The sequence below is a fragment of the Dama dama genome, chromosome 20 (genome assembly GCF_033118175.1).
Source record: "Dama dama isolate Ldn47 chromosome 20, ASM3311817v1, whole genome shotgun sequence".
In the NCBI taxonomy this organism is placed as follows: domain Eukaryota; kingdom Metazoa; phylum Chordata; class Mammalia; order Artiodactyla; family Cervidae; genus Dama; species Dama dama.
The window spans coordinates 44,535,692-44,561,189 of record NC_083700.1 but is presented as its reverse complement, the minus strand read 5'-3'; the positions used below and the strand labels follow the sequence as shown (position 1 = coordinate 44,561,189).

At 34.1% G+C, this 25,498-nt stretch overlaps 1 protein-coding gene across 1 annotated transcript in view; it reads left to right on the top strand.

The window, feature by feature from the left end:
* Positions 1-25,211, top strand: part of SNX7 (sorting nexin 7) — a 107,821-nt gene extending 82,610 nt beyond the window's left edge. The window contains exons 8-9 of the mRNA XM_061121312.1: positions 4,046-4,198; positions 24,780-25,211. Of these exons, the coding sequence (XP_060977295.1) occupies positions 4,046-4,198; positions 24,780-24,857 (231 nt within the window). The 3' untranslated portion in view covers positions 24,858-25,211. The remainder of the gene's footprint in view (positions 1-4,045; positions 4,199-24,779) is intronic.
* Positions 25,212-25,498: the final 287 nt, after the last annotated feature.

The following is a 25,498-nucleotide window of genomic DNA, read 5'->3' as shown; positions in this document are numbered from 1 at the left end:
CTGGAAAGAACAGGTGTTTTGACTTGGTTTGAATCTCTATGATGCCGCGGAAAGTTATGTGATCTCCTTTGTATATTTCTCCCAGTTTCTCCTTTGTATATGTCTCCCAGAAGCTAGACAATATTACAAAATGTGCAACATTATAATGCAGATTAAATGAGATAATGTATGTAAAGCATATAGCTTAATACGGTGGCCTGTGGCAGAAATACAATAAATGCTCATTATTATTGTTGCTGTCCCTAGTATTGAAGAATTGAAGAAGGATATTGTTTTGTTTTCCTGAGCTCTTAGTATTAATGGTTTTCATTTAATCGTGTGACTCCTTTTTAGCCGAATATAACTGAAGCTAGAGATTACCACATTAGCCTGTGGTTAAATCAAAACCATTATTTTTACTGTGTTACATTCTTTTATTACTTATTCTGATATTTCAACATTTTCCTGGCAAAAAGGACTGTTTACTTCTTTAGTTTTTCCACCAACAGAGGGCCAAGTTTCCAGTATTTGTGAAATGAATGATTCAAACTTGAATCCTTTTAAACTCAGTCTTTATGTTGTTTTGCAGTAGAAATTATGAATTGAATTTCCTACTTTTAGAGTTATTGAAAGTTTGCCACGTGGTTAGAGGAGCTTCTTTGGTCTGCCAGGCACCTAACATGTTATTTTCCCACTTTGGTGAAATTATATTGAGTGTTTATGTTCATAACCTTGACTGTGCCATCTTTATGGACGGTTTCTTGTACTGTCCATAGTTTAGCAAGAACTTGCTAAAATTGCAGTCAACTAAAAGAAGGGAGATCTAATAATATGTCTTTATAAATTGGTAGGAAAGAAATTAAGTGTTTTGTGCTTATTATCAGTTGAGTTTCCTAAAAATTAAAATTATGGGAAGATGATTCAGTATGAGGAAATACCTAATATCACTTTCCTTTTTTTCAAACTAGAGTCATGATGGAGTCATCAGTAAAAATGGTCAATATATAGCCAGCAAAAATAAGCATTGGTAATATATATTTAGCATGAATTATATAGAATTGGATATATTATCATCTACATTGGTAAGAATAAATCAAGAAATTGCACTGGAAGTTAATACCTAGATCCTGGCAGAGGAATAGCATATTTCCAGAGACTAAAATACCGGAAGAGGAGAGGCAGTCAGCTCCCATTTCACCAGCTGGTAATGGTTGTGATAGATAACATTTAGTAGATAAATTGTCAGACACTGTGAACATCAGTTAATGTGTTCATTATCTCAGGCAATTTTAAATAAAAATTCCTACGAGATAGGTATCATTATTTTTATGTTCATTTTGTAGATGAAGAATCTAAGCCTTCAAAAAGTAGTTTACCCAATGTCATACAGCTTGTGAAAGACCAATATGGAGTCTGAGATCAGTTCAGCCTATCATTAGTCATATAACCTCAGTGCCATGCTGATGAGGCTACAGACCTTTCTGTGGATTGGAGTGATGTCAGGGAACAGGACAGGACTTCTTTAGGAGTGCAGTAGCCCTGGGCCAGAGCAGAAGCACCAACCAGCCTAACCACCACTAACAAGGGCTAGCAAGATGGGGGGTTGCAGGTTGGTAAAGAGATGACTTTCTTGTAAAGCCCTCATGGCAGTGACACCATTTTAAGCTCTTATCAGGAGGGGAAGCAAGATTTAGAACATATGATTTAGATACTGTTTCCTGAAGCTACTTTCAATAAAGAATTTTGCAGGTCATCCCGCTCCAGTGCAGGGCCATTTTAGACTGCAGAACCTAAGCAGAGGAGAAAAAGTGTAGATACTGTTGGTGTAGTTACTTCTTGATCCTAGATATAAAAAAGACACTTTTCTAATCATTGCCATCTGGCTGTGAAAATGGGAAGATTTGTTCCAACAACCCATGGAAATGAGGTTTTGTAACCAGCACATGAGCTTTCTATGGATCCTGTTTGAGTTTGGCCTGTCAGTAATTTTACCTTAGCTTATTCCCAAAATCTACCATTAGACATCCTGTTAATGCCCTGTTGGGCTTCCCAGGTGGCACAGTGGTAAAGAATCCATCTGCCAATGCAGGAACTGTAAGAGACATGGGTTTGATCTCTGGGTTGGGAAGATCCCCTGGAGTAGGAAATGGCAACCTGCTCCAGTATTCTTACCTGGAAAATTCTGTAGACAGAAGAGCCTGGTGGGCTACAGTCCATGAGGTTGTAAAGAGTCAGACATGACTAAACAACTGAGCATGCATACCAACACAACACCCTTTTAGACATCCTCTATGATTTAGCAAAATAATTACCCCATAGAGTCATAGGTACCCATAAAAGTAATAAATGGCCTCCCTGATATAGTTTACAAACAAAACAAGAAAGTTAAGGGAAAAAAAAAAAAAAAAAAACTACACATTCCCACCACACACAAACCATGAAAACCAACCCTACATATGAAATAGATCTCCCATAGATAATAAAGAGTTGGACACGACTGAGCGATTGACATTTTACATTTTGCAGATAATAAAAGATTTATATAATACCAAACATCTAGTCTGAGGGAAATAAAAGCAAATATGGCTGCAATGAAATAAAGTCAGAGTGAAATTTCATAGCAAAATGAATGAATAAAAAGTGATATTTTAAGCAAGCATTGAAAGTAAAACAACATTTTTTTTTAATTCTAAGACATACATTTTAGCTTTTAACATGTCTGTAATGGGGACCTTCTTAATGACAGCCTCTTTTGAATACTTGCAGTCAAGGTAATGTATAATGCCCCTTTTATTAATAAAACATGGGAGAAATGGTGTTATTTCTGCTTAATTGTCCCTGCCTTTGGTCTCACTCAATAAAACCTAAGGCCTTTACCATGGACTGCATGGCTTAGTAAGATCTGGTCACCCAGCTACTCCTCTGACTACATCTCCTAGGATCTTCCCTCTTTTTTAACTCTGCCATCTGCTACAGTCATACTGGTCTCCTTGCTCTTCTCGGACCATCCAAACATGCTTCTACCTCTAGACCATTGCCCTGTTTCTTTCCTCTGCCAGGAATGCTTTTCCTGCTAAGAACTGCGTGATTCACTCTAACATCAACTTTAGATATGACACTTTTTTACTTAGATTTTCCCCAGCCATCTTATCTAAACTTGCATTATTCTTATACTCCTTATCTACCTTTCTACTCCATTTTTCTTTTTGACACTTATTATCAAATGGTAGATATTTCATTTGTCTTGCTTATGGTTTGTCTTTCCCAATAGAATATAAGTTCTGGTAAAAGCAGGAATTTTTGTCTGTTGTCTTCATTATTGAATCTCCAGGCCCTTGAAGAATGCCTGATACAGAGAAGGCACTTAGTAAATACATGTATGCTGAATATAAAAATAAATAAAATATGGATAAATATATTAAAATTTGTATAAAGATAATGTGTTAAATTTAAAGCAATACATTGATGGGTTCCATGCTCAAATGTTGGTGGGTGACTTGGGAGGAGGTGTGACTATCACACACAGCTTGTTTAGTGGAGTGTGGACTAGGTGTCACATGTCTTGAGATATAATCCTGCCTCTGTTACCAGCTGAATGGAATGTAGCCAGTTAATCCCCTGGGCCTCTAGGCTGGACTGAATAATCTATATGGATGTTATAACATGTCAGTTAATTGAGCATTCTGCTCAAAACAGTTGAAAAGTGAGAAGCAGGAAAGAAAAGCTGAAGATGTGAAACTGTATCTTTTAACATAAATATTATCACCACAAACAGTGGTAATGAGAGAGTTATTGCAAAAGAATTTTGAGATTACTTGTAGTTCATTTTCCTTTGATTTATAAATAGTGAAACTGAGGCCCAAGGTTTGAGAGATTTATCCAAAGTCAAGTGCTTTGGTTGCAGACCTTAGACCTCTACATGATATCTCTGACTATACTGGCAACTCTTCAAAAAAAATATTCTTGTGCTTTTTTAAAAAAATATAATATTCATCTTAGATTCAAAGAATTCACTTAGTGGCAGAAATGCATAGATCAGCTGATCTCTCTTTGTGATCTAACACAGCTTACGGAAGAGATTGGAAAACTGGAAGATAAAGTGGAGTGTGCTAATAATGCCCTGAAAGCAGATTGGGAAAGATGGAGACAAAACATGCAAAATGATATCAAGTCAGCATTTACAAATATGGCTGAGGAAAACATCCTCTATTATGAACAGGTAATTAGTGATATGCGTATTGCTTTCTTTTTAAAAAGTTATCCTCTCTCTCACTTTCTGTTTGTCTTGTATTGAAAGAGTCTGTTCAGGAACCAAGTGTCATGTTCAAAATCCTCTTTGGTGGCTCAGTGCCAGTGGAGCTGCCAGTTAATAGAGCATCGCTAAACCCACCCACCAACACTAATGTGTTTACCTGTAAGAAGGGGATGAGCTTTCCTTCCTCCACAGCATGCCCATGTGCCTAATTTGAGCTGAGCTTGATGTGAGAGAGAATTTTGCTATCTTTATGTAAAACTCAGAATATAGGAGAAGGGAAAAGAAGTAAATGCCATTTTGCACTGGTGGCTCAGACAGTAAAGCATCCGCTTACAATGCGGGAGACCTGGGTTCAATCCCTGGGTCGGGAAGATCTCCTGGAGAAGGAAATGGTAACCCACTCCAGTATTCTTGCCTGGAGAATCCATGAATGGAGAAGCCTAGTAGGCTACAGTCCATGGGGTCGCAAAGAGTTGGACACGACTGAGCGACTTCACTTTCTTTCACTTTCAAGATTAAGACTCAGGATGAAAGGAAGCGATTTAAGTTTAAGAAGTAGCCATAAGAAAAACCCAAATGTAATATTTATTAATGAAGCAGACAAGAAATGAAAAAACCACCATGAGTTGTATTCATGACTTTTAGCAGTTATACTGAAGTTGTTTCAACCAGTGCCAAGTTGAAATGGTTTCATAATATATTACATAAAAAGCTACAAATATTTTATATGTTACAACTGAGCTTGTTTAAACACTGATTTTTTTATTTTCTTATTTTCCTATTATTTCCCTAATTTTAAACAATACCAATAAACTGAACAGACTCTTATATAAGAAAAAAAATTAAATGCTACCGTTTTGTTTTGTTTGTCTTGCCTTCAGTTTCTTGTCTATTATTTCCCTAATTTTAAACAATACAAATAAACTGAACAGAATCTGACATATGAAAAAAAAAATTAAATGCTACCGTTTTGTTTTGTCTGTCTTCCCTTCAGTTTCTTGCTTTGGCAGGATCTGACATCTTCAAAAATCATTTGATCAGGCTTCCTAATGATTCTCCTATCTGATTAAAATTTCATTTCCTCTTCTTTTCTTACCCGGGCTTCCCAGGTGGTTCAGTGGTAAAGAACCCTCCTGCCAATTCAGGAGACACTGGAAACACGGGTTCTATCCCTGGGTCAGGAAGATTCCGTGGAGAAGGAAATGGCAACCCACTCCAGTATTCTTGCCTAGAAAATTCCATGGACAGAGGAGCCTGACTGGTTACAGTCCATGGGGTCTCAAAGAGTTGGATATGACTTAGCCACTGAGCATGCATGCTCCTTTTCTTGTATTGTTTGCAAAGTCAGGAAAGAAACAGAAGTTTGAATGAGCAGGAAATTAGTTCAGAGCTTATACCTTATGTCCCTTCCATCCGCACCTTTCCTCTGTAGCTATTCAAAAGGTCAAAAAAGAGCATTAGTTCACTTTAGTTTAGTTCTGTTGGTTTTGTTTCTTTCTTTCTTTGTTTACCTTAGGAAAAGTGCCTAATCAACATTTTGCTTTTCAAATGATTGTCTTTTTTGAACACAGTAGTATTTATTTTCAGTGAATTTTATGCTATTGCTTTTTTTTTTTTTTTTATGCTATTGCTTTTTTTACCTAGCATATTCTGAACATACTTTTCTTAGAAGATATATATTAAAATACATCTTTAACCTTATTTCTGTCTGAATATATGACTATTTGAAATTGATACATTAAGAAAATTATATTTTGTACTCCGTAGTGCTTGCCAGGTTAAAGGTACTTTAAAATACTTTATATTTTGCAAGATTATCTAACTGATACTGATATTTTCATTCAGCAAGAAATACTTGAGCCCCTACAACCACCAGCCTCTGTGCTGGGTCCTGGAGAGACCACAGTATGCAAGACAAACACAATCTCTTCCTCATGTTACAATTAACACAAAACATTATAGTAAAAAGTATAATGAGATCCGGGACAGGAAGACTTTGCAGGGGCATCTAACCTAATCTAGAAGGAAAGAGGAAGATTCCTCAGAGGATATATTTAAGCTGAGTCCTGAGTAATGAATGAGCGGTAGCGAGATTTAGATGTGAGGAAGAGAGTTCCTGGCATAGAACACTTTGCACAAAAGCAGAGAGAGGTGAGAGAGAACATGTTCAAATTACCGAGGTTCCTTTGGGAGAATGGTGGAGTGGAGATAGCGTTGAATTGAAAAATGAGGCTTGTAGAGGAGGGAAATATTTCCCTCCACCCTCATAGGATCCCTGGCTGGGTCTGAAAGTGAAACTGGCAAAGATAAATTCACAGGAGGAAAAGCACACAAGTTGAATGAATGTAAGTTCTTTGTGGCACAGGAGCCTTCATCAACAAGTCAAGATCAGAAGAAACAGATCTGAGTATTTTTATGCCAGGTTTGATGAAGATTGGGTTGTCGCATAGAGAGGGGTAGGTTAAGGAGTATAACGTAAGCACAGTAAACTGAGGGAGACTTAGCAAGGCCTTTTTGTTAGGAGTCTTCTCATGTCCTTTGGCTTCGGAGGTAAAGATGCACCTGTCCTCTGGGGGTGAGGATCCCACCTCTTACTTGAGGATTTTATGACTTGCCTCAGGAGATAAGGGTTGGAAGAAGGTCAGAGTGACCTTTCCGTTTCTATTTCTCAGACTCATTCATCTTAATATGCCAGCGTGTCATACTTTGTGTTAGTATGTCCTGAACCCTATTAGGCTGAAGAGGGCCTTAATAAGCTTTGTCTTTTATTTCTCATTCTAAGGGAAATGGGAAATGCCATTAAAGAGTTTTCAGCAGGGAAGAGACAATTTGGACTTGCCTTTTAGAATGTATATGGGTCATAGTGGAACAAAACGAAACATACTGAGCCTGGTTAGAAAGTGTAGCAACAAAGTCAGAGAGGCGAACTGACATAGAGGTTTCATGGCAGCAGGCTAGAGGTTGGAGGACAGATTTAAATGATTTTCTTTTTAGCAAGTGGGGTTGGAAAGGATGTTTTCTACCTTCCCTTTTTATTCTACATTAACAACCTTAAGTAAATTAAAATATCTAAAAGGAACTCCCCATAAGTCTCAGATTTTGAAATGATTTAAAATATTTCTGTTAAAGCAGGTATGTCACTATATGCCTTTTTTTTTTTTTTACAACTTTAACTGTTTTAAACCCACAGAAATAACTTTTTTCTCTTTTATGATAGAACATGGCCACACTGACATTATAGGAGTGCTATGACAATTAATAATTGAAATAATTTTTTAAGAAAATTAGAATATACATTATACTATAAGTGATTGCAATTATAAAACATATTAGGGTATAAAAATCATATGACAAACACTCATACTATGTTGTCCTCCCAATGATAATGTCTGTAAAACTTAGTTCTAAGTTTGGATTTTTAATTTTTTTAAGAGAAAATGTTCATAGTAGTTCCATTGAAGTTCAACTGAAATGTTCAGATTTTGACTATACCTCTCACATAAATGCACATTTTTTTTTATTTTCATAGATTGCACTCAGTTTATACAAAATACTATCTTCTTAGAAATAGTTAAATTAGCATCACTGTGCCATATTGCCATATTGCAAATTTTGTCCCTCACAGCAGTTTATATCTATGTTTTCAACTCTTTCCTCCAGGTGAATTGTATTTCTAAATCTTACTAAAATTATATCAAGTGTACGGCATTTTAGATGGAGATGTTTGTAGGAATCATTGGTTTTCTTTATAATAGCTTCATAAGGTCTCTACAGCTCAAGTTATTTATTGAGTTTTTTCCTGAGTGAATAACTTTTAACTGATTTGGCACATCATTCCAGGCATAATCGGAAGTTGAAGCCCTTATATAATCAAGGCTCCCTAATTAACACAGACTGTATGGCCTGAAACAGCAACAGTCTGCTGTTATCTGTTAACTTCAGAATATGTCAAATATATAAGGAAGTAAGATGTTTCAGAATCTTTCCATTTCCTTTTTAATTTAATAACATTATTATGGAAATACTTCTTTTTTCATCAACATTTGTAAAAAAAAAAATAATAAACCCCCAAAGGGGTTTGCTTCCAGTGTGATAGAAAAAAATAGGGTATAAACATTTGTCTTTGGACTTTGATGAAGTGAAATGGTCACAACTTGTTTATAACTTAAAATTTAACTATTAAAATGACAGAGGAAAATCAGTTTGTAGATATATGAGATATGTCTGTATCAAAGGCCAATTATTGTCTAACTGAAATATTGTACTTAGATGTGTGAATTTACTTAGAGACAGTTAACCTCAAATATTAAACAAGGATCTGAAATAAACTCTGATTAGGTAAAATGAAGCTATTCCCAATTGTGTTCTATATGACCAGTAGCTAAGAATAAACTTGAATCTTTTTTGAAAAACTAAGAAGAACAAAGCAATAAAACCAAAAATCCCATTAAACATCAGTGAAAAATTTCAAAGTGAATAATTTCAAAGTATATTAGTATCCAGATAACCAAAGAAAGTTATTTCTTGCTAAAACATGAAGGGATGCTAAAACTATAAACTATGACATGTTGGATAAAGTGCACAGACATTTTCTAATTGTTCTCTAGTGGGTACAAAATAAGACTGCCCAGGTGGCTCAGTGGTAAAAATCCGCCTGCAGTACAGGAAATGCAGGTTCAATTCCTGGGTTGGGAAGATCCCGTGGAGAAGGAAATGGCAATCCACTCCAGTATTCTTGCCTGGGAAATCCCATGGACAGAGAATCCTGGCAAGCTACAGTCCATGGGTTGCAAGGGTCAGACATAACTTAGTGAATAAACAGCAACACAAGGTACAAAATAGTGTTTTTATTGTTGATGATGCTGACGCTGATAATTATGATGATGGTGAAGAAATTTAAAAGGAGGGAATCCTTGGTAGATATCAGAAACTGAAGTAATATGCTCTTTAAAGTTTAATTTTAATGTTATAATCATGAAAAGATCACATAATATTAATGCCAAATAAAATCATTTGGTAGTTAACTGAATGTAATACTTGAAGTAGTAAAATTTATTTCTTTGCATAATTTATTTTAGAGTTAATATATGGAAGTCTTTTGGCCTCATTTTCTGGTTTTAGAATTAATACATGTAAAGGAAAAACAAACAAAAAACAACAAAAGTTAAGTACACAAATGTATAAAGAGGAAATAAAGAATACCCATAGCCTTATCTCCTAGAGAGGGGTATATTGAAATGCATTTATAGAAAAATAATTTGCTCTATGCAGATCAAAATATTTCAAAATTTCTGCATTTCCAAATATGTCAACATAAAAACATGATTACTTATTTGTGTTATGATGACTACAGTGGATATGTATTATTTTGGGTTCTATATTTTTCATTTGTTTAAACATTTTTCTGTATAACTTGATCTTTATATAGTACATAATGTTCATATATCTTTATTAGTGAAGATAACTACTAATAATTGAACATTTATGTAAATTTTTTGCTCTCATAAACAATACTATTTAAAATAATTATGAACTTTAGACTTAAGATGTTTCTTGATAAGATATTCAAGAAATAGCCAAGATAGAGGTCACTTCATTTCAAATGCTATCAGTCTTATTTAAGAATGTTAGTTGCCTCATGAAAAATCATTCTTTTAGATTCTATTAACATCAAAACCCTATGCTAAGCAGCATTCAAATTCAAACTTAAATCTTCCCCTTAGGGAAGAATAATAAGTATATGTATTTTTCATTTGATTGATACAGCTTTATAATATATTACTTTTTTAATGGAAGAGTATTAGAATTAGTTTTTTTAGTTGAATCGTAATAAACTGACTTAGTAGAAGGGTTCTATCATGATTGAATAATAAAAATATTTATATCTATGTGGGTATCTAGGAAGCAGAAAAGCATCTAGTATAGGATGTTTTCTCTGAGATAAAAGAAGAAAAGAAAAATCATTTCAAGAGTTCACAATCTAGCCAAATCAATAACACAACTAATGCTTCCCTGAAATCCAAGTCCAGCTATATATGAGCCATTCAAAAAGCAGAGAAAATTTTAAAAATACACATCATAGAAGTTCTTTTACAAAGTAAGTAACAGATAAGCATTAAATCTCCTAGAAGTTTTCAGGTATAGTTGTTTTTATTTAGAAATATATTCCTTGTTATATTGGGGAATAGTAAAATAAATTGTAGCAAAAGATTTTTTTCTTGTTTTACATTCATTGGTGCGCTACATACATTGGTACATTTTAAAAATTTTTCATGAATAAAACACCGTGATCCAAGTAAAAGTATCTCCCAAACATTGTGACTTTAAGAGGTTAATCTATGTTGATAATGATAATAAAACTGCCAGCTAAGAAGATTCTGATGAGTGGAATTTATGTATCTGTCTGAAATTTCATTATTTTCTTAAAAATTGGGTCTCAGATAAATTATGGACTTGCTGTTCATCTACATTAATTGAAAGGAGCAGTGAGGGAGAATAACTTTCCCAAGATCTAACTCCATCCAACAAAGAGGAGCTGTTATGTAACAAGACAGAAACTTGATGACAAAGTACTATTTTGAAAATCTGGGAGTCAAAGAAAAGGAAAGGAAGGAAACCCTGGCCATCTAGCCATATTCCCTAGAATTTAATAAAGTGATTTGAAAATTTACAAAAAAGTTTAATTTCAGCATCAGTACTTGTAGAGAGAAGGATGGAGATGATTGAAGGTTTACTCAACTATAGTTTTTTAGTATCATTTTGGTCACAAAGAAGGACCTGTTGTTTCTTAGTTTTCCGTTTAAATGTTGGGAGAGAGGCATAATAGTTGCTCTATGTTGAGCAATTTAAATTATATTTTTATATTGACAGTTTCTTAAGATGAAATGGAGTAAATAGATACTTTCTTTAAGGTTAATGTGTGTCTCAACTCCCTGTGAAAATCATAAGAACAAAGAGCTAGAATAATTCAGTATTATCTAGGACAGGGATTTTGGAATCCATATCAGGGTACTTTTCTTTTTACAGTCATGCCTCATAACATTTACTTAAACTGGTACCTTACCTAATCTCTAGAACTCAGGAAGACAGATCTCCTGATGGTGGTAAAACAACCCTTCAGAAAATACCAGTCTCTATTTGGAACTGTTGGAAGAATGTTTCAGAACTACATTATACACCCTAGTGAATTCAGTAGATTTCCATTAATGGGTAGGATAGATTTCCTGAAAAGTAAACTTGCTACCATCTTGAGAGGTTAAGATGCTTAGATATTTACTCAACCTGACCATTTTTGTGCCAGTTAGAATTTCCGATTCATTACATTCTTTTGTCCACGTTATTGACTTTTTTACTCACTGAAAGGTACTCAGAAGCCTGATGTCAAGATTGACAAATTCAAGCTATAGTACACCACATGTTTAGGGACCATCCAGTTCATTTAGGGACAGTCATCTTCATCAAAACACCAAGTTTTCATCTTCTTAATGCCATAATGCTCCACTGAATGCCTAGGAGCTTTTCCCTTTGTATTTTTATAAAAGAGACCGACACTATTGATTATTTAATGATTAATCTTGTCCTTTTTACCATTTATGCTATCAAAATCTTTTATTTTTGGTAAGCAATTAATTCCTATTTGAAATAGAATCTAAAGGTACATAATAATAATGCTTAAAAGGGAAGCAGAGAAGAAATAACCTTGTGCATCCTAAGACTTTAAAACTTTTTATTCTTACTCTCAGATGAGAGGCTTCACCACTGCTTATAGAAACAAAATCTTCAATAAACTCTTGCTTGGGCTGTTCATGGGATGCTTTTATGGTCCTGTGTTATTAGTTGATTGGTTATGGGAGAGGCATCCATGGAGAATACCAACCACAGAGTCTGGGAAGCTGCCTTCTCAGCTTGATAGATTGTACCAGGAATCTTGGATGAGTGAAGAGGTGAAATTATAAACTGAGCTGAGGGAATGCTACATTAAAGACATTTTGTAAGTTTTTAAAGTCAACTAGTACAAATGCTGGAGGAAGTCCCTGGGCATAGTTTTTGAGTCCTAATTGTTTATTTGAGGATATATTTGATCACACAATCATTTGCTCCCATTTATTTTACTTTTGCTCTTATTGGGTATGACAACTTCATAGCCAAGTGCCTTCCTAAGTTATGCTGTTTCATTTTATTGAAGAAGGTTGCAATGCATCTTAGCACATTAAATTCCTAAGAAGCTCCTTAGGAAAAAAACTATGTTCACCTTTGTTTAAGATCTCAGATTTATTTGTTCACAGAAGTCATTTATGGAATCATGTCTGAAATATTTATGAAATTTTTGTCTAGAAAATACTTAAGAAACTGATTAAAATGTAAGACTTCTAATGTTCATTAAAGCCTTTGTTGTAAAACCATCTGAAGATGTTTAGTAGCTATGAACTCTTGACAGTGAATTTCAGTTCCACTTGTCTTAAAAAAAAAAAACTGCTCAGTTTTAGCCAACTACCTTTTAAAGTTTCATTTCAATAATTTGATACAGCTTTTCAGTGATTCAAAGGAATTCTTCTCTCTCATAGCAAATAAGGTAAATGTTATCCTCTATATTGATGACAAAGTCCTTTCATATTCCAAGTTGTAAATCTACTTCTAACTGGTTTCCCCCACCCCGCACCCTAGTACCAAAGAATCTTTATACTCAAGCCAGAAATACTTTGCAAAAAGATTATTTTCAGCATGTAGAATGATAGTGTACTTTGTCAAGTTTAAGTCATTTAACTTACTAGGTCTTTGTCTCGGTCACCACATTGAAATTTGCTTCTTTCAAAATTGAAGTTTTATAAGATTCATGAGGTCTTGTTATGTTAGAAGACACTTTAAAAAAAAATTATAACACAGTAATGATCTCCATTCTTCAGTAGCTTTTCTGAATACTGAATTCAGTCCAGATGATGCATTTGGGAGTAATACTGACAAACTGTGATGTATTCAGAATAAGGTGGTAATGATGATAGTGGTCTTTGAGATGCATGTTTATTGAAGGAATTGGAAAAGAAGAAAGGTATTTGGAGGGCAGTCATGGAGGGAGTTCATGTTTTGTTGTTGCTTCAGAGACCTTATCTAGGTGGGATGAATTGGGAGATTGGGATTGGTATCTATACACTATTAATATTGTGCATAAAATAGATTACTAATGAAAACTTACTGCATAGCACAGGGAACTCGACTCGGTGCTCTGTGGTGACCCAAATGGAGAGGAAATCCAAAAGAAAAATAGAGGGGCTAAATGTGCATGTATAGCTGATTCATCTTGCTGTACATTAGAGACTAACACAACATTGTAGAGCGATTTTAGTGCTTAGTCACTCAGGCGTGTCCTACTGTTTGTGACCCTTTGGACTGTAGCCTGCCAGGTTCCTCTGTTCATGGGATTTTCCAAGCAAGAATGCTAGACCAGGTCACCATGACCTTCTCCAAGGGGTCTTCCTGACGCAGGAATTGAAACCGCATCTCCTATCTCCTACATCTCCTGCATCGCAGGCATATTCTTTACCTGCTGAGCAACTATGTTGTTTTTCAGTTACTCAGTCGTGTCCAATTCTTTTCAACCCCATGGACTGCAACTCGCCAGGCTTCCCTGTCCTTCACCATCTCCCAGAGTTTGCTCAGATTCATGTCCATTGAATTGGTGATGGCATCCAACCATCTCATCCTCTGTCACTCCCTTCTCTGTTGTCCTCAGTCTTTCATAGCATCAGGGTCCTTTCCAGTGACTTGGCTCTTCGCATCAGGTGGCCAAAGTATTGGAGCTTCATCTTCAGCATCAGTCCTTCCAATGAGTATTCAGGGTTTATTTCCTTTAGGATTTATTGGTTTGACTTTGCAGTCCAAGGGACTCTCAAAAGTCATCTTCAATATCACAGTTCAAAAACATCAATTCTTTGGCACTCAGCCTTCTTTATGGTTCAACTCTCACATCTGTACATGACTACTGGAAAAAACTACATAGTTCTGAGCAACTATACTCCAATGAAATTTTTTTAAAAAAGAAAGCATATCTAGAACTAACTTTTGGAAGTTAAATAATTTGAAATCACAAAAAGAGAATTATATCCTATGTATTATAATTCTCTAAATTATATTAAATTGCATTGCAAAGAAATTAGTTCTCTGCCACTGGGAATTTTAAAGCAGTTGTTGAATAATGTACATCAGCAAGTTCTGTTTAAACTAGAATTTCTCTATGCATTTTATAGGAAATTTGTTTTTGTAATGTTAATGGGTGTTTATCTTGATCAAAAAGATAGATTCTGTAGTCAAATAAGTTTGAATTAAATAGGCATATTTACTAAAGAAGTTCTTAGAACCTTTTATGTGCTTATATGGGCTTCCTGGGTAGCGATAGTGGTAAAGAACCCAGTTGCCAATGCAGAAGACGTAAGAGACGGGGGTTCAGTCCCTGTGTTGGGAAGATCCCCTGGACGAAGGCACAGCAACCCACTCCAGTATTCTTGCTTGGAGAATTCCATGGAAAGAGACACCTGGAGGGCTTCAGTCTGTGGGGTCACAAAGGGTCAGACACGACTAAAGTGATTTAGCACAGGTTCTTAAATGGTTTATGAATCTAAGACATAACTTTGACTAGGTTAGCATTTCTTCTTATAGCATTAGCCTGTCGTGGAACACAATTTAGGAAAGCTTGGGTAATTATATTGATCTCTAAAGTTATGTTACTTAAGGTGTGGACTAATGCCTAATTCATAAATTGTTTATTACAGATTTACAACATGATAAGTTCAGAAATAGAATATAACCAATTGAAATATTCTAGGGCAATTAGATATTGTCATGATGTCCAGGTGATTATTAGACTTCTTTTGTTGAATCAAGTATAGGCCAGTTGGGGTATTGTCCAGCTTTTGTGATGACTTTTGTGGCATGAAGTGCGAACTAGTCAGCTCAGTAGGATCACTAATGGTTCTTAGCCGACAAAAGATGTTTTCTTCACCACAGATAGTTTGAGAAGCACTGCTCTAAAGTTCCTTCTGTTTTCTAGAAGTTTGTTTAGCTCTTCAAATTAACATAGGTAGTGTTTTTTTCTCATTTAAAATGTATAATCTGGCTAATATTCAAGTATTATAATGTATATAAAGCAAGATTAATTATAGAATTCAGTTTAAAGGCAACAAGGTCTGACTTTTATATACTTCTAAGGAAACCTTAAAAATGAAATATTTATCATTTTTAGAATTCAAAAGTATCATGTAACTGTGTTGTTTTATTTATTAAGTGATGAGTTCTATGCTGAATTGCATGTTTCAAAGCTATAGTTCATGTTTCCAAACAACTATGAACATTTTTTATTATAGTTCATGTAAGTTTTAAAGCTTTTGTTGTTTTGTAGGTTTCTTCTTTCTTAAAAACTTACGTTAAAAACATTTTCATTAATCTCTTATATTCTGAGATATAGTTATTTCTCAATTATTTATACAAGTGAAGTTGAATTTAGGAGTATAAGTGATAGTTATACCATAGTATCGACAGTCTGTCTTTTCTCAACTTTTGAATGAGGTGAGTTTTTTCTGTAGTTTTTCTGTAGTTAAGTTAGTCAAACATTTAAATAGGTGATTATATTTTATAATGAAATCATTTCTAAAATTATCTAGATTCTGAATCAAGAACTTACAACTTACTGTGTAAGTTGCTGTACTATGGGCTGATATAATAGTTCCTGTAAAGAAAAGGAAGAAATGACTTAAAACACACATGCACACACTGCATGTTGTAACACTTTGAAGAAAGAAGGTGGATTGCCTAATGACACAAGTTAAACTTGGCTATCAGGATGCCTGCCACTAAATGTAAAATCTTGGTCATATCTTCTCTATGCCTAGCTTTCTAATCTGTCAAAAGGTAAAAACCAGTGGTCTTCATCTGCCTCTGCCCACTATCCACACACATCCCTCACAGGTTTTTAGAAGAATAAAATTAGAAAGTGTGTGAAATGCTTTAAAATAATGTGCTTTATCATAGCTGTGCCTTGATAATTTTCCAAAATCCAAAAGTAAATGTGCTCTTCTTTTAGCTTATTGTATTTTCATGTATGATAAACAAGATCAGCTCAGTGTTTGAAGTGTCTGGTACTAAACCAGACAAACTTCATGTAATTGGCTTGGTACTAGTTAAAAAAAAAAAAAAAAGAATGATGATATCGTATATAAAAGTATGAGTTGAAAATGTGAAAATTTTGGCTCTTGTATTCTCTCTATAAAAATTTCCAGTGTATTAGGTCTTTGGAGCCCCAACTTTTCCACATGTAAAAATGAGAAAAATGGAATTGGTTGTATCTAAGGCTCTTTCTATCTTTAGAAGATCTTGAGTTAGAAATCTACAAACTACAAAATAATTTTTAAAAGGACCACAAGATGGCGTTTGTAGCTAATGAGTTTTTTTGTGTTAACTGTTGCAATCATTTAAGTATTTGCAGTATTTACAAATGCAGACTTATTACTTATAGTCTTCATATGTAAAACTAATTTTAGAAAAAAATGCAAATCTTGTCATTTTGAAGTTACTGATATTTCTCAAATTATAAATTAGCAGTTCATTCTGAATTTAGACTTTTCCAAAAATGAAATTTATTGAATAATTTTGAGCCATTGTAAAATAATAGAAGTTGATTTCCTTTTATAACATCATCTCTAATTTTTTTCTACATTGGTTATATTTCAGGAAAATGTTTAAATATGCAACTCCTTAAAGTTTTCATTACTATTTGGCTCTTAGGTCTAGGTGATTGAAAAAGCAGTTACTAAAATGTTGCACACCCCATTGCCCTCATTTTAGGTTTGGCCTACAAATTTTCCCAATGTAATTTATTTTGCATTGATATTGGCCTAGTATGGAGATGTTTACATATTTGAGCTTCAGTGTTTCCTCACATGTAGATGATGTCATATGTGCCCAAGATAGTTGAGATAGCATTAAAATAAGTAAAGGATGCTCAGTCATATTTCTCAGCTCTAATTTAAGAGAGATACAGTTATTATTTCATTGGGGTTAATAGGAAAACTAGAAGCACAACTTTAGACTTAATGTGGAAATTTCTGGTTTAAAAAAAAGTACGTGGTAAGGTTTGGCTTTTATCATATTTTATATTAGTACATATCATGGTTATTGTTTTAGGCAAATTTATGGTTATTTTACTTCATTAGCAGAGATATATAGATAATATTTTATTAATTTGATTCTTGTGGTAATTTGCATGAGACTAAGTTTTCCACCAGCTGTTCCATGAACAGGGTCATAGCATTACCTGTGGAGATATCAGACTTTATGTTGGCTCTGTCACCTGGTGACTAAGAACTTGGCCTTGGATAGGCGTAACTTGTGACTTCAAGTTCAGACACTTTCATTATTTCAGTGAGCCTCAGTATCTTCTTCTGTAAAGTGCTGAAAATAATAGTATACACATCATAAATTTTATTTGATATTAAAATATATATGTACATGTATGTATATATGTACATAATAAAATAAAGATGAAAGAAAAGTCTTAGAGGCAAAATTTAATATTCCTAGTAAGTCACTAAAAATAAATTATTTTGAAGCTTTTATACTCATTACCTTTTCAGGAGTCTCAACTAGCTTATCCCTTAAGCCACTACTTATTTCACTTGAGCCTGAAATTGCCAGTTTAGAAAATATGTTTCAAAGCTGCTAGATAGATGGATAAGTAAATAAGTAAGTAAAATATATGTTAAGTTCTTAATTCAGTACAATAATCTAGCACATAATAAGGTTTCAAAAAATGTAGACCATTAATAGCAATAGTAGTAATTGAAAATATTTCTCATGTATTTCTGAATCTTCAGAAATTATTTATAGTGACAATTAACTTATAAATATCAAATACTGAGGGAAGAGGTAACATTTTATATTTGATGCTTTTCCACACTCTTAGGCCAAATAGAGCAAGGCATATTTATCAAATATATGTGATCTCATTTGCCAATTTAAAAAAATTGATTTATGTACAGTTGATTTACGGTGTTGTGTTAGTTTCAGGTGTATAGCAATGTGATTCACTTGTACCTACATATATATCTATTTTTTCCAGATTCTTTTTCGTTATAGGTTATCACAGAATATTGAGTATAGTTCCTTGGGTTATACAGTAGGTCCTTCCTGGTTGTCTGTTAAATATATAGTAATGATATAGAATGTATATATGTTATTCCCAAACTCCTAATTTACCCTCCCTTCCCACTGCTTTCCCCTTCAGTAACCGTAAGTTGGTATTCCATGTCTTTGGGTCTCTTTCTGTTTTGTATATAAGTTTACTTGTATTTTTTTTTTTTTTTTAGATTCCACATGTAAGCAATATCATAGGATACTTGTCTTTGTCTGAATTACTTCACTTTGTATGATAATCTCTAGGTCCATCCATGTTGCTGCATATGGCATTATTTCATTCATTTTTGGCTGAATAGTGGCTGAGTAATATTCCATTGTGTGTATATCCCACCTCTTATTTATTCTTTCATCAGTGATCGTTTCGGTTGCTCCCATGCCTTTGTTCTTCCAAGTAGTACAGCAATGAACATTGGAGTGCATGTATCTTTTTGAATTCTGATTTTCTCTGGATCTATGCCCAGGAGTGGGATTGTAGGATCATATGGTACTTCTATTTTTAGTTTTTTAAGGAACTTCCATACTGTTCTCCATTGTGGCTATACAGTGTAGGAGGGTTCCCATTTCTCCACACCCTTCCCAGCATTTATTGCTTTAGATTTTTTGATGATGGCCATTCTGACCCGTGTGAGCTGATGTGTGTGTGCTCAGTCACGCCTCACTGTAATTTCAATTTACATTTCTCCAATAATTAGCAATGTTGAGTATCTTTTCATGTAGCCATCTGTATGTCTTCTTTGGGCAAATGTCTATTTAGAACTTCTGCTCATTTTTCGATTTTTTCCTTTATATTAGGCTGTATGAGCTGTTTGTGTATTTTGGAGAGTAGTTGCTTGTTGGTCACGTCATTTGCAAATATTTTCTCCCATTCTGTAAGTTGTCGTTTCATTTTGTTTCTGGTTTCCTCTGCTGTGCAAAAGCTTTTAAGTTAATAACTAGGTTGCGTTTGTTTATTTTTGTGTTGGCCATTTTAGGTTCTCGGATGAAAGTTGATGCATGCACATGGTTTAAGCCCCCTCTTCTGTGAATGGGTAAATAGGCCCAGAAAAGTGAAAACATTTGCTTGAATGTTTTCAGACTGTGGGACAGAACCTCTTTATAGCCTACCATTTTGAGAAAATAGTGACTCTTAAATGTGGAAGCTTTCATTGGAAGCTATGTTATACCAACAGAAACCCCATTTTTGTTATCATTCATTCTTTAGAAAATTTAATCACATCTACTTGTGGATCACTGTCACTTTTGAGAGCTAAAGAGACATTTACCTTTTCTTAGGGCAAAATGTCATCACTGCTTTTACTGAGGTAGCAAGAGATTTACTTTCAAGACTAGTTTTGTAATTAAAACTTACTTTCTACATATTCTGTTTATTTGAGAAGTCTTTAAGCATGTGTCAGAACAAAAGGGCTTTTATTTACCTTTTGAGTATGTTTGCCCTAGTTCTGCCTCACTTTCCTAACTGTACAGTCTTTCCCAGTCATGCCTTCAAAGAGAAGCTACAGTTTTTGGTCTTTGGCTACAAACTGGAGCCACCTAGGGGAGAAAAAAAATGTGCACTGGCTTCTCAATTAATGAGGGTCTGTGATAAACTTGCTTTCCAGTCACCCCACATCTTGCCTAATAGCGTGTTCAACATGTTTATGGGCTTTCTTTTACTGCAGTGAGAAGCATAGGGCATTAGAAAAGAATACTGGACTCAATAGATCAGTTCTCTTACCTATAAGATGCAATTACTACAGTTTGTCAGAGTATTGTTGTATCAAATAAAATAATATGTACAAAAAATATGCACATTATTCAATTAAATGTGGAATTGTTATTGATTCTCTATGACAGTATGATAATCAAACTAGAATGAGCTAAGCTGCTGCTGCTGCTAAGTCACTTCAGTTGTGTCTGACTCTGTGCGACCCCATAGATGGCAGCCCACCAGGCTCCCCTGTCCCTGGGATTCTCCAGGCAAGAATACCGGAGTGGGTTGCCACTTCCTTCTCCAATGCATGAAAGTGAAAAGTGAAAGTGAAGTTGCTCAGTCGTGTCCAACTCCTAGCGACCCCATGGACTGCAGCCTACCAGGCTCCTCCGTCCATGGGATTTTCCAGGCGAGAGTACTGGAGTGGGTTGCCACTGATGAGCTAAGGGGTACAATTAAAGGTCAAGTCAACTGTGACACTGGGTATTTTTTGTTGTTACTTTAATTTTAATAGATATTAGCTTGCTTTACTAAATATAATGATTTAAAAATGGGAATATATCAGTTCCTTGATAGAAAACAGTGAGAAGCCAAATAATAGAAATACTTTAAAATATATATATAATTTACAATTATGAGCAAGTGTCACACTGGGTTTTGAGATTTTTGTTGTTGTTTTGATGATTCTTTGTATCATTCAATTATCCCAATTGCTTATGGTATAAAAAATCCATTTCTTGAGTTTTCACTTCATTTTTCATGCTAAAAAAAAAAGATAGATTTAAAGAACATTAGAGATTATCTTTGATTATTCAAAAATTAGACTTATGTACATTAACTGGATAAATACACAACATATCAATATTAACAGGTTGATATTAAACATTGGCAGGAGGGGGCAATTAGCATATTTAGTTAGTAAAAATATCTGCTATCAAAATTCCAAAAGATGAATGGTAGCATCAGGAGTTACAGTTCAGGGCCATGTCTCAGCTTTGTGGACCCAGAAAACTGATTGGTCAGCACCCTGACTGGGGATCAGGTTTTTATGGCAAAACTTAACATTAACACATTTAGTAATCAATAGAAGCCAGGATGTCAGTTGATTAATATTCAGATTGAAAAATGCAGTGTTTCTGATGACCCGTGTATTTGCATCAGCAGTTGAGTACATTCCTTCCCTATGCTCTCAGCATTTACTGAACACTTACTTCCTGCCTGGCATGTTATTAACTCAGTCATCTTCAAAGAGTATACATACACCTGGAAAAACTTCCAAGAGGCATGTAAAGAATCAGTTTCTACACGCAACCTGCATTTATACTCTTTCGTAAAAGTTGATCCACCTGCAATCAGGCATTTTTTTTACCCTCTTCTCCTCCAAAATGGTTCTTCTTACATTGTGTAAAAGAAAGGTATCTCATCTTGATGGCCCAGTGACTTATTAAATGTACTCTGGTGGTCATTCAAGATATTAATTATTTTCCATTTGCTATTAAATGGCTGTACCTCTTATTAGATTTGTAATATCACATATTTAACCATTGATACTTAGCTTTCTCATCTGTAAAATAAGGTTCATAATCATCACTGTGAAGTTTAAAGAAGGTAATATGTGATAGTCAAATGTGAAAGTCGCTCAGTCGTGTCCGACTCTTTGCGACCCCATGGACTATAGAGTCCGTGGAATTCTCCAGGCCAGAATACTGGAATGGGTAACCTTTCCTTTCTCCAGGGGATCTTCCCAACCCAGGGATTGAATCTACGTCTCCTGAATGGCAGGTGGATTCTTTACTAGCTGAGCCACAAGGAAAGCCCAATATGTGATAAACAACCATAATGATGCCTCTTTGAGTATTCATATAGATATTCAGCAGCTGTCATGATACTTCACTTGTTTTTCTATGCTACTGTTCTATAATCTATATTTCAAAATACATAAATTGTTTTTCTGCCTTTCATATGTTGGAGTTACTTTGTTTCTTTTACCACATTTCACTGTCCCTCTGAGGATTTTCTTTAGAAATGGAAACATTAATTCACAGCAGTAATCAGCGTGGAGGGCTGATCTCCCTTAGACATTTATTAAACTAGGATAGTTGAAGAATATGACAATGATAGAAGCTTCTCCACATTAGGATTAATACCATTTTTGGTGCAGTTCGGATCTATTTGACAGGAATTTTAAATAGAGTAGACTGCTCACATTTTCATTGAATTTTGCCTTGAGAATGTTCAGAAGTTTATTTAAATAATAGTTTGGCAGACTTATCAAAAAGATATGATATCTCCTGAGCGCAGTAATTGCTTTGGGCTACCCTGCAGGGTTACCAGATAGTAGATTATGTATGAATTTGCAGAAGAGGCCAGAAATGAGTTTCACATAGGAAACAGAACTTTTTACAAAGGTGAACTATGATTCTGCTATCTATTAGCCCTTCAGTTCCATAGTTTTGTATACATTGTGGATAAAGATTTTTAAACATTATATATATTTAGGTATTTCTTATTTCCTTTTTTATGTTTAAAATTTGGTAGAGATTTTTAAGTATAAAGCTGAATTAAATTTTTTTCTTGGCATTCAAAAGAAAATACTAATAATAGCTAATAGTTAATACATTTGTCCATATGTTTCTAGGTTGCTGAGAACTTTTTTTAAACTAAGAGATGGACGTTTGTAATTTGACAAATGTCTTTCCATGTCAATTGAATACAGTTAGTTACACTGATAGATTTGAACATTAATCCAATCTTACATTCTTGGGATAAACTCCATTTGATCATGATGTATAATTCTTTCTATAGATTTCTGTATGTATGTATATATGTATATGTATGTATATATGTATGTGTATATATATGTATGTATGTATATAGATTTCTATATGATTTGCTAAAATTTTGTTTGGAATTTTTACATCTGTATTTATGAGGGGTAGCAATCTATAGTTTTCTTCCCTTGTAATATCTTTGGTATGATGGACACCTTCCCTTTCTCTTCAGTTCTCTGAAAGTTTGTGTAGAATTAATATGATTGTTCATTAAATTTTTGATACAGTTCGCTTGGGAAGCCATTTATACCTGGAGTATTCTTTATGGGAAGATATTTAACAAAACATTCAGATTTATTTGGATTATTTTTTCTAGAGTGAGTTTTGGTAATTTTGGTAGTGTGTATCTTTTCACTGGTTTTATTCAAGATCTCAAATGTATAGGTATAAAGTTTTCAATAATATTTACTTTTCCTTCAATAATTTTTAGACTAATGTCACCTCTCTTAATCCTAACAGTTGGTAGTTTATGTCATCTCTTCTGTTATGAACAGTCTAGCTAAAAGTTTATCAATTTTGTTAATCCTCTCAAAGATCCAGTGATTCTTCTTTCATTGATTCACACTGCTATCTTTTTTGTTTTTTTCCTTCTACTGCTTACTTTTGGTATAATTTGTTCTTTTTTTAGTTTTTAAGATGGAAATTGAAGTCATTTAAGACCTTTTTCTTTTCTTAAATAGGTGTTTAGTGCTATAAATTTCTCTTTATGTACTACTTTAGTGGCATCCCAAAATTTTATATTATGTTTTCATTTTCATTCAGTTTAAAATAAAATACTTTCTAGATTACCTGGTTTTTTTCTTCTTTAGATTTCAAATATTTGGGGATTTTTCAGATACTTTTCAATTGCTGATTCCCAAGTTAATTTCACTATGCACAGAGAACAAACCTCATATGATTTACTCTTTTTAAGTGTATTGAGACTTATTGTATATCCTGGAATATGGTGAGTTTTGGTATATGTTTTATGTGCACATAGAAAAAAAATATGTATTCTCTTTTGTTCTATAGTTCTCAATTAGATCACCTTGATTCATTTCCTGGGCACGTTAATGGTGGCTCAGACGGTAAAGCATCTGCCTACAATGCAGGAGACCCGGGTTCAATCCCTGGGTCAGGAAGATCTCCTGGAGAAGGAAATGGCAACCCACTCCAGTATTCTTGCCTGGAAAATCCCATGGACGATGGAACCTGGTAGGCTATAGCCCATTGGGTCACAAAGAGTCGGACACAACTGAGTGACTTCACTTCACTTTCATTCACTACTTAGTCTTGGTAGACCATTATAATATAATAATTGCTGACTTTTGAATATTTACTTTGAGCCAGGCATTCTGCATAAAAATTTATACAGACTATGTAAATTTAATTTTCACGATTGGTTTTGTGGTATTATCATTAACCTAATTTATAGCTGAAGAAACTATAACAGATTAATCGACTTGCAGAAACATATGTGATGTAGTAGGATTCAGATCTGATTAACCATGCTTGTATCACTACTCCTCTGTCTAGGTGCTTAATGCCTGCCTCATATCCAAATGGTCCATCTTTTCCTCTATGATTTAGACCTGTTTTCTGCCCTGACAGTGGGGAAATAGTAGATTTTTTCAACAAACTAATCCATGCTAGTTTTTTAACCTTTATCTTTTCATCTTATTTAGCAATAATTTCCCTCATTAAGAGTTAAAATATGTAAAAAGTGACAGGGATCCTGGCAAGCCGATGGGAGAGAGGAGTTGGACACGTTGCTATCAGAACAGTTATATAAGGATTTACTACTTTTTCTAACAGTGAAAGTGAACTACTGTTGATCTCCTGATGGTGTGTTTCCATTATTTAGTGCCTTGCTACATGGGAATCCTTCCTTACATCACAGACAGATCTCCACTTGGAAGAAGCCTCTGAAGATAAATTGTAATCTCATTGAAGACCTCTATGTGATCTTTGGAAGATAATGTCTGTTAACCAAAGTTATTCTTTCTCAATGGGCTGGATCCTTTCTAAAGTGGATAAAAGGTATTTCACACTATCTGGAAAACCAACAACTTAAAGCTCAGGTGTGCCAGATCATTGATATAAATTTGGATATACATATATATACACACACACATATACATACATATAAATATTTAGCTTAGTTTTAACTATGTTCTTAAATTTGTATGCCAATAATTATACATAAAATAGTTTTTTTCTTAAATATTTGTCTGTGGAACATGTCATTTTAAATATATTGTAAAGACTCAGTTTTAATAAAAAGTTTATTATGAAATGACTGACTATTGTGTGTTCTTTTCCTATTAGTAACTCAAGTCTCTGAAACAGATTCTAATATGAATCCAGTGTATATTAATAAGTATACTGTATATTCACCTTTATTTCATCATAATTTTCTCTGAAATACTATTTACTTTGATATTAGGAATTCAAAGTAAATTTGCAAAACAGATTAAATATTTTTAACAATTAAAGATAACTTTGATAGTTGGTTGGCTAAAAGTTAAAAAATTGTTTAAAGGCTACCAAAATAAATATAAATTATTTTTGAGTTATTATTTA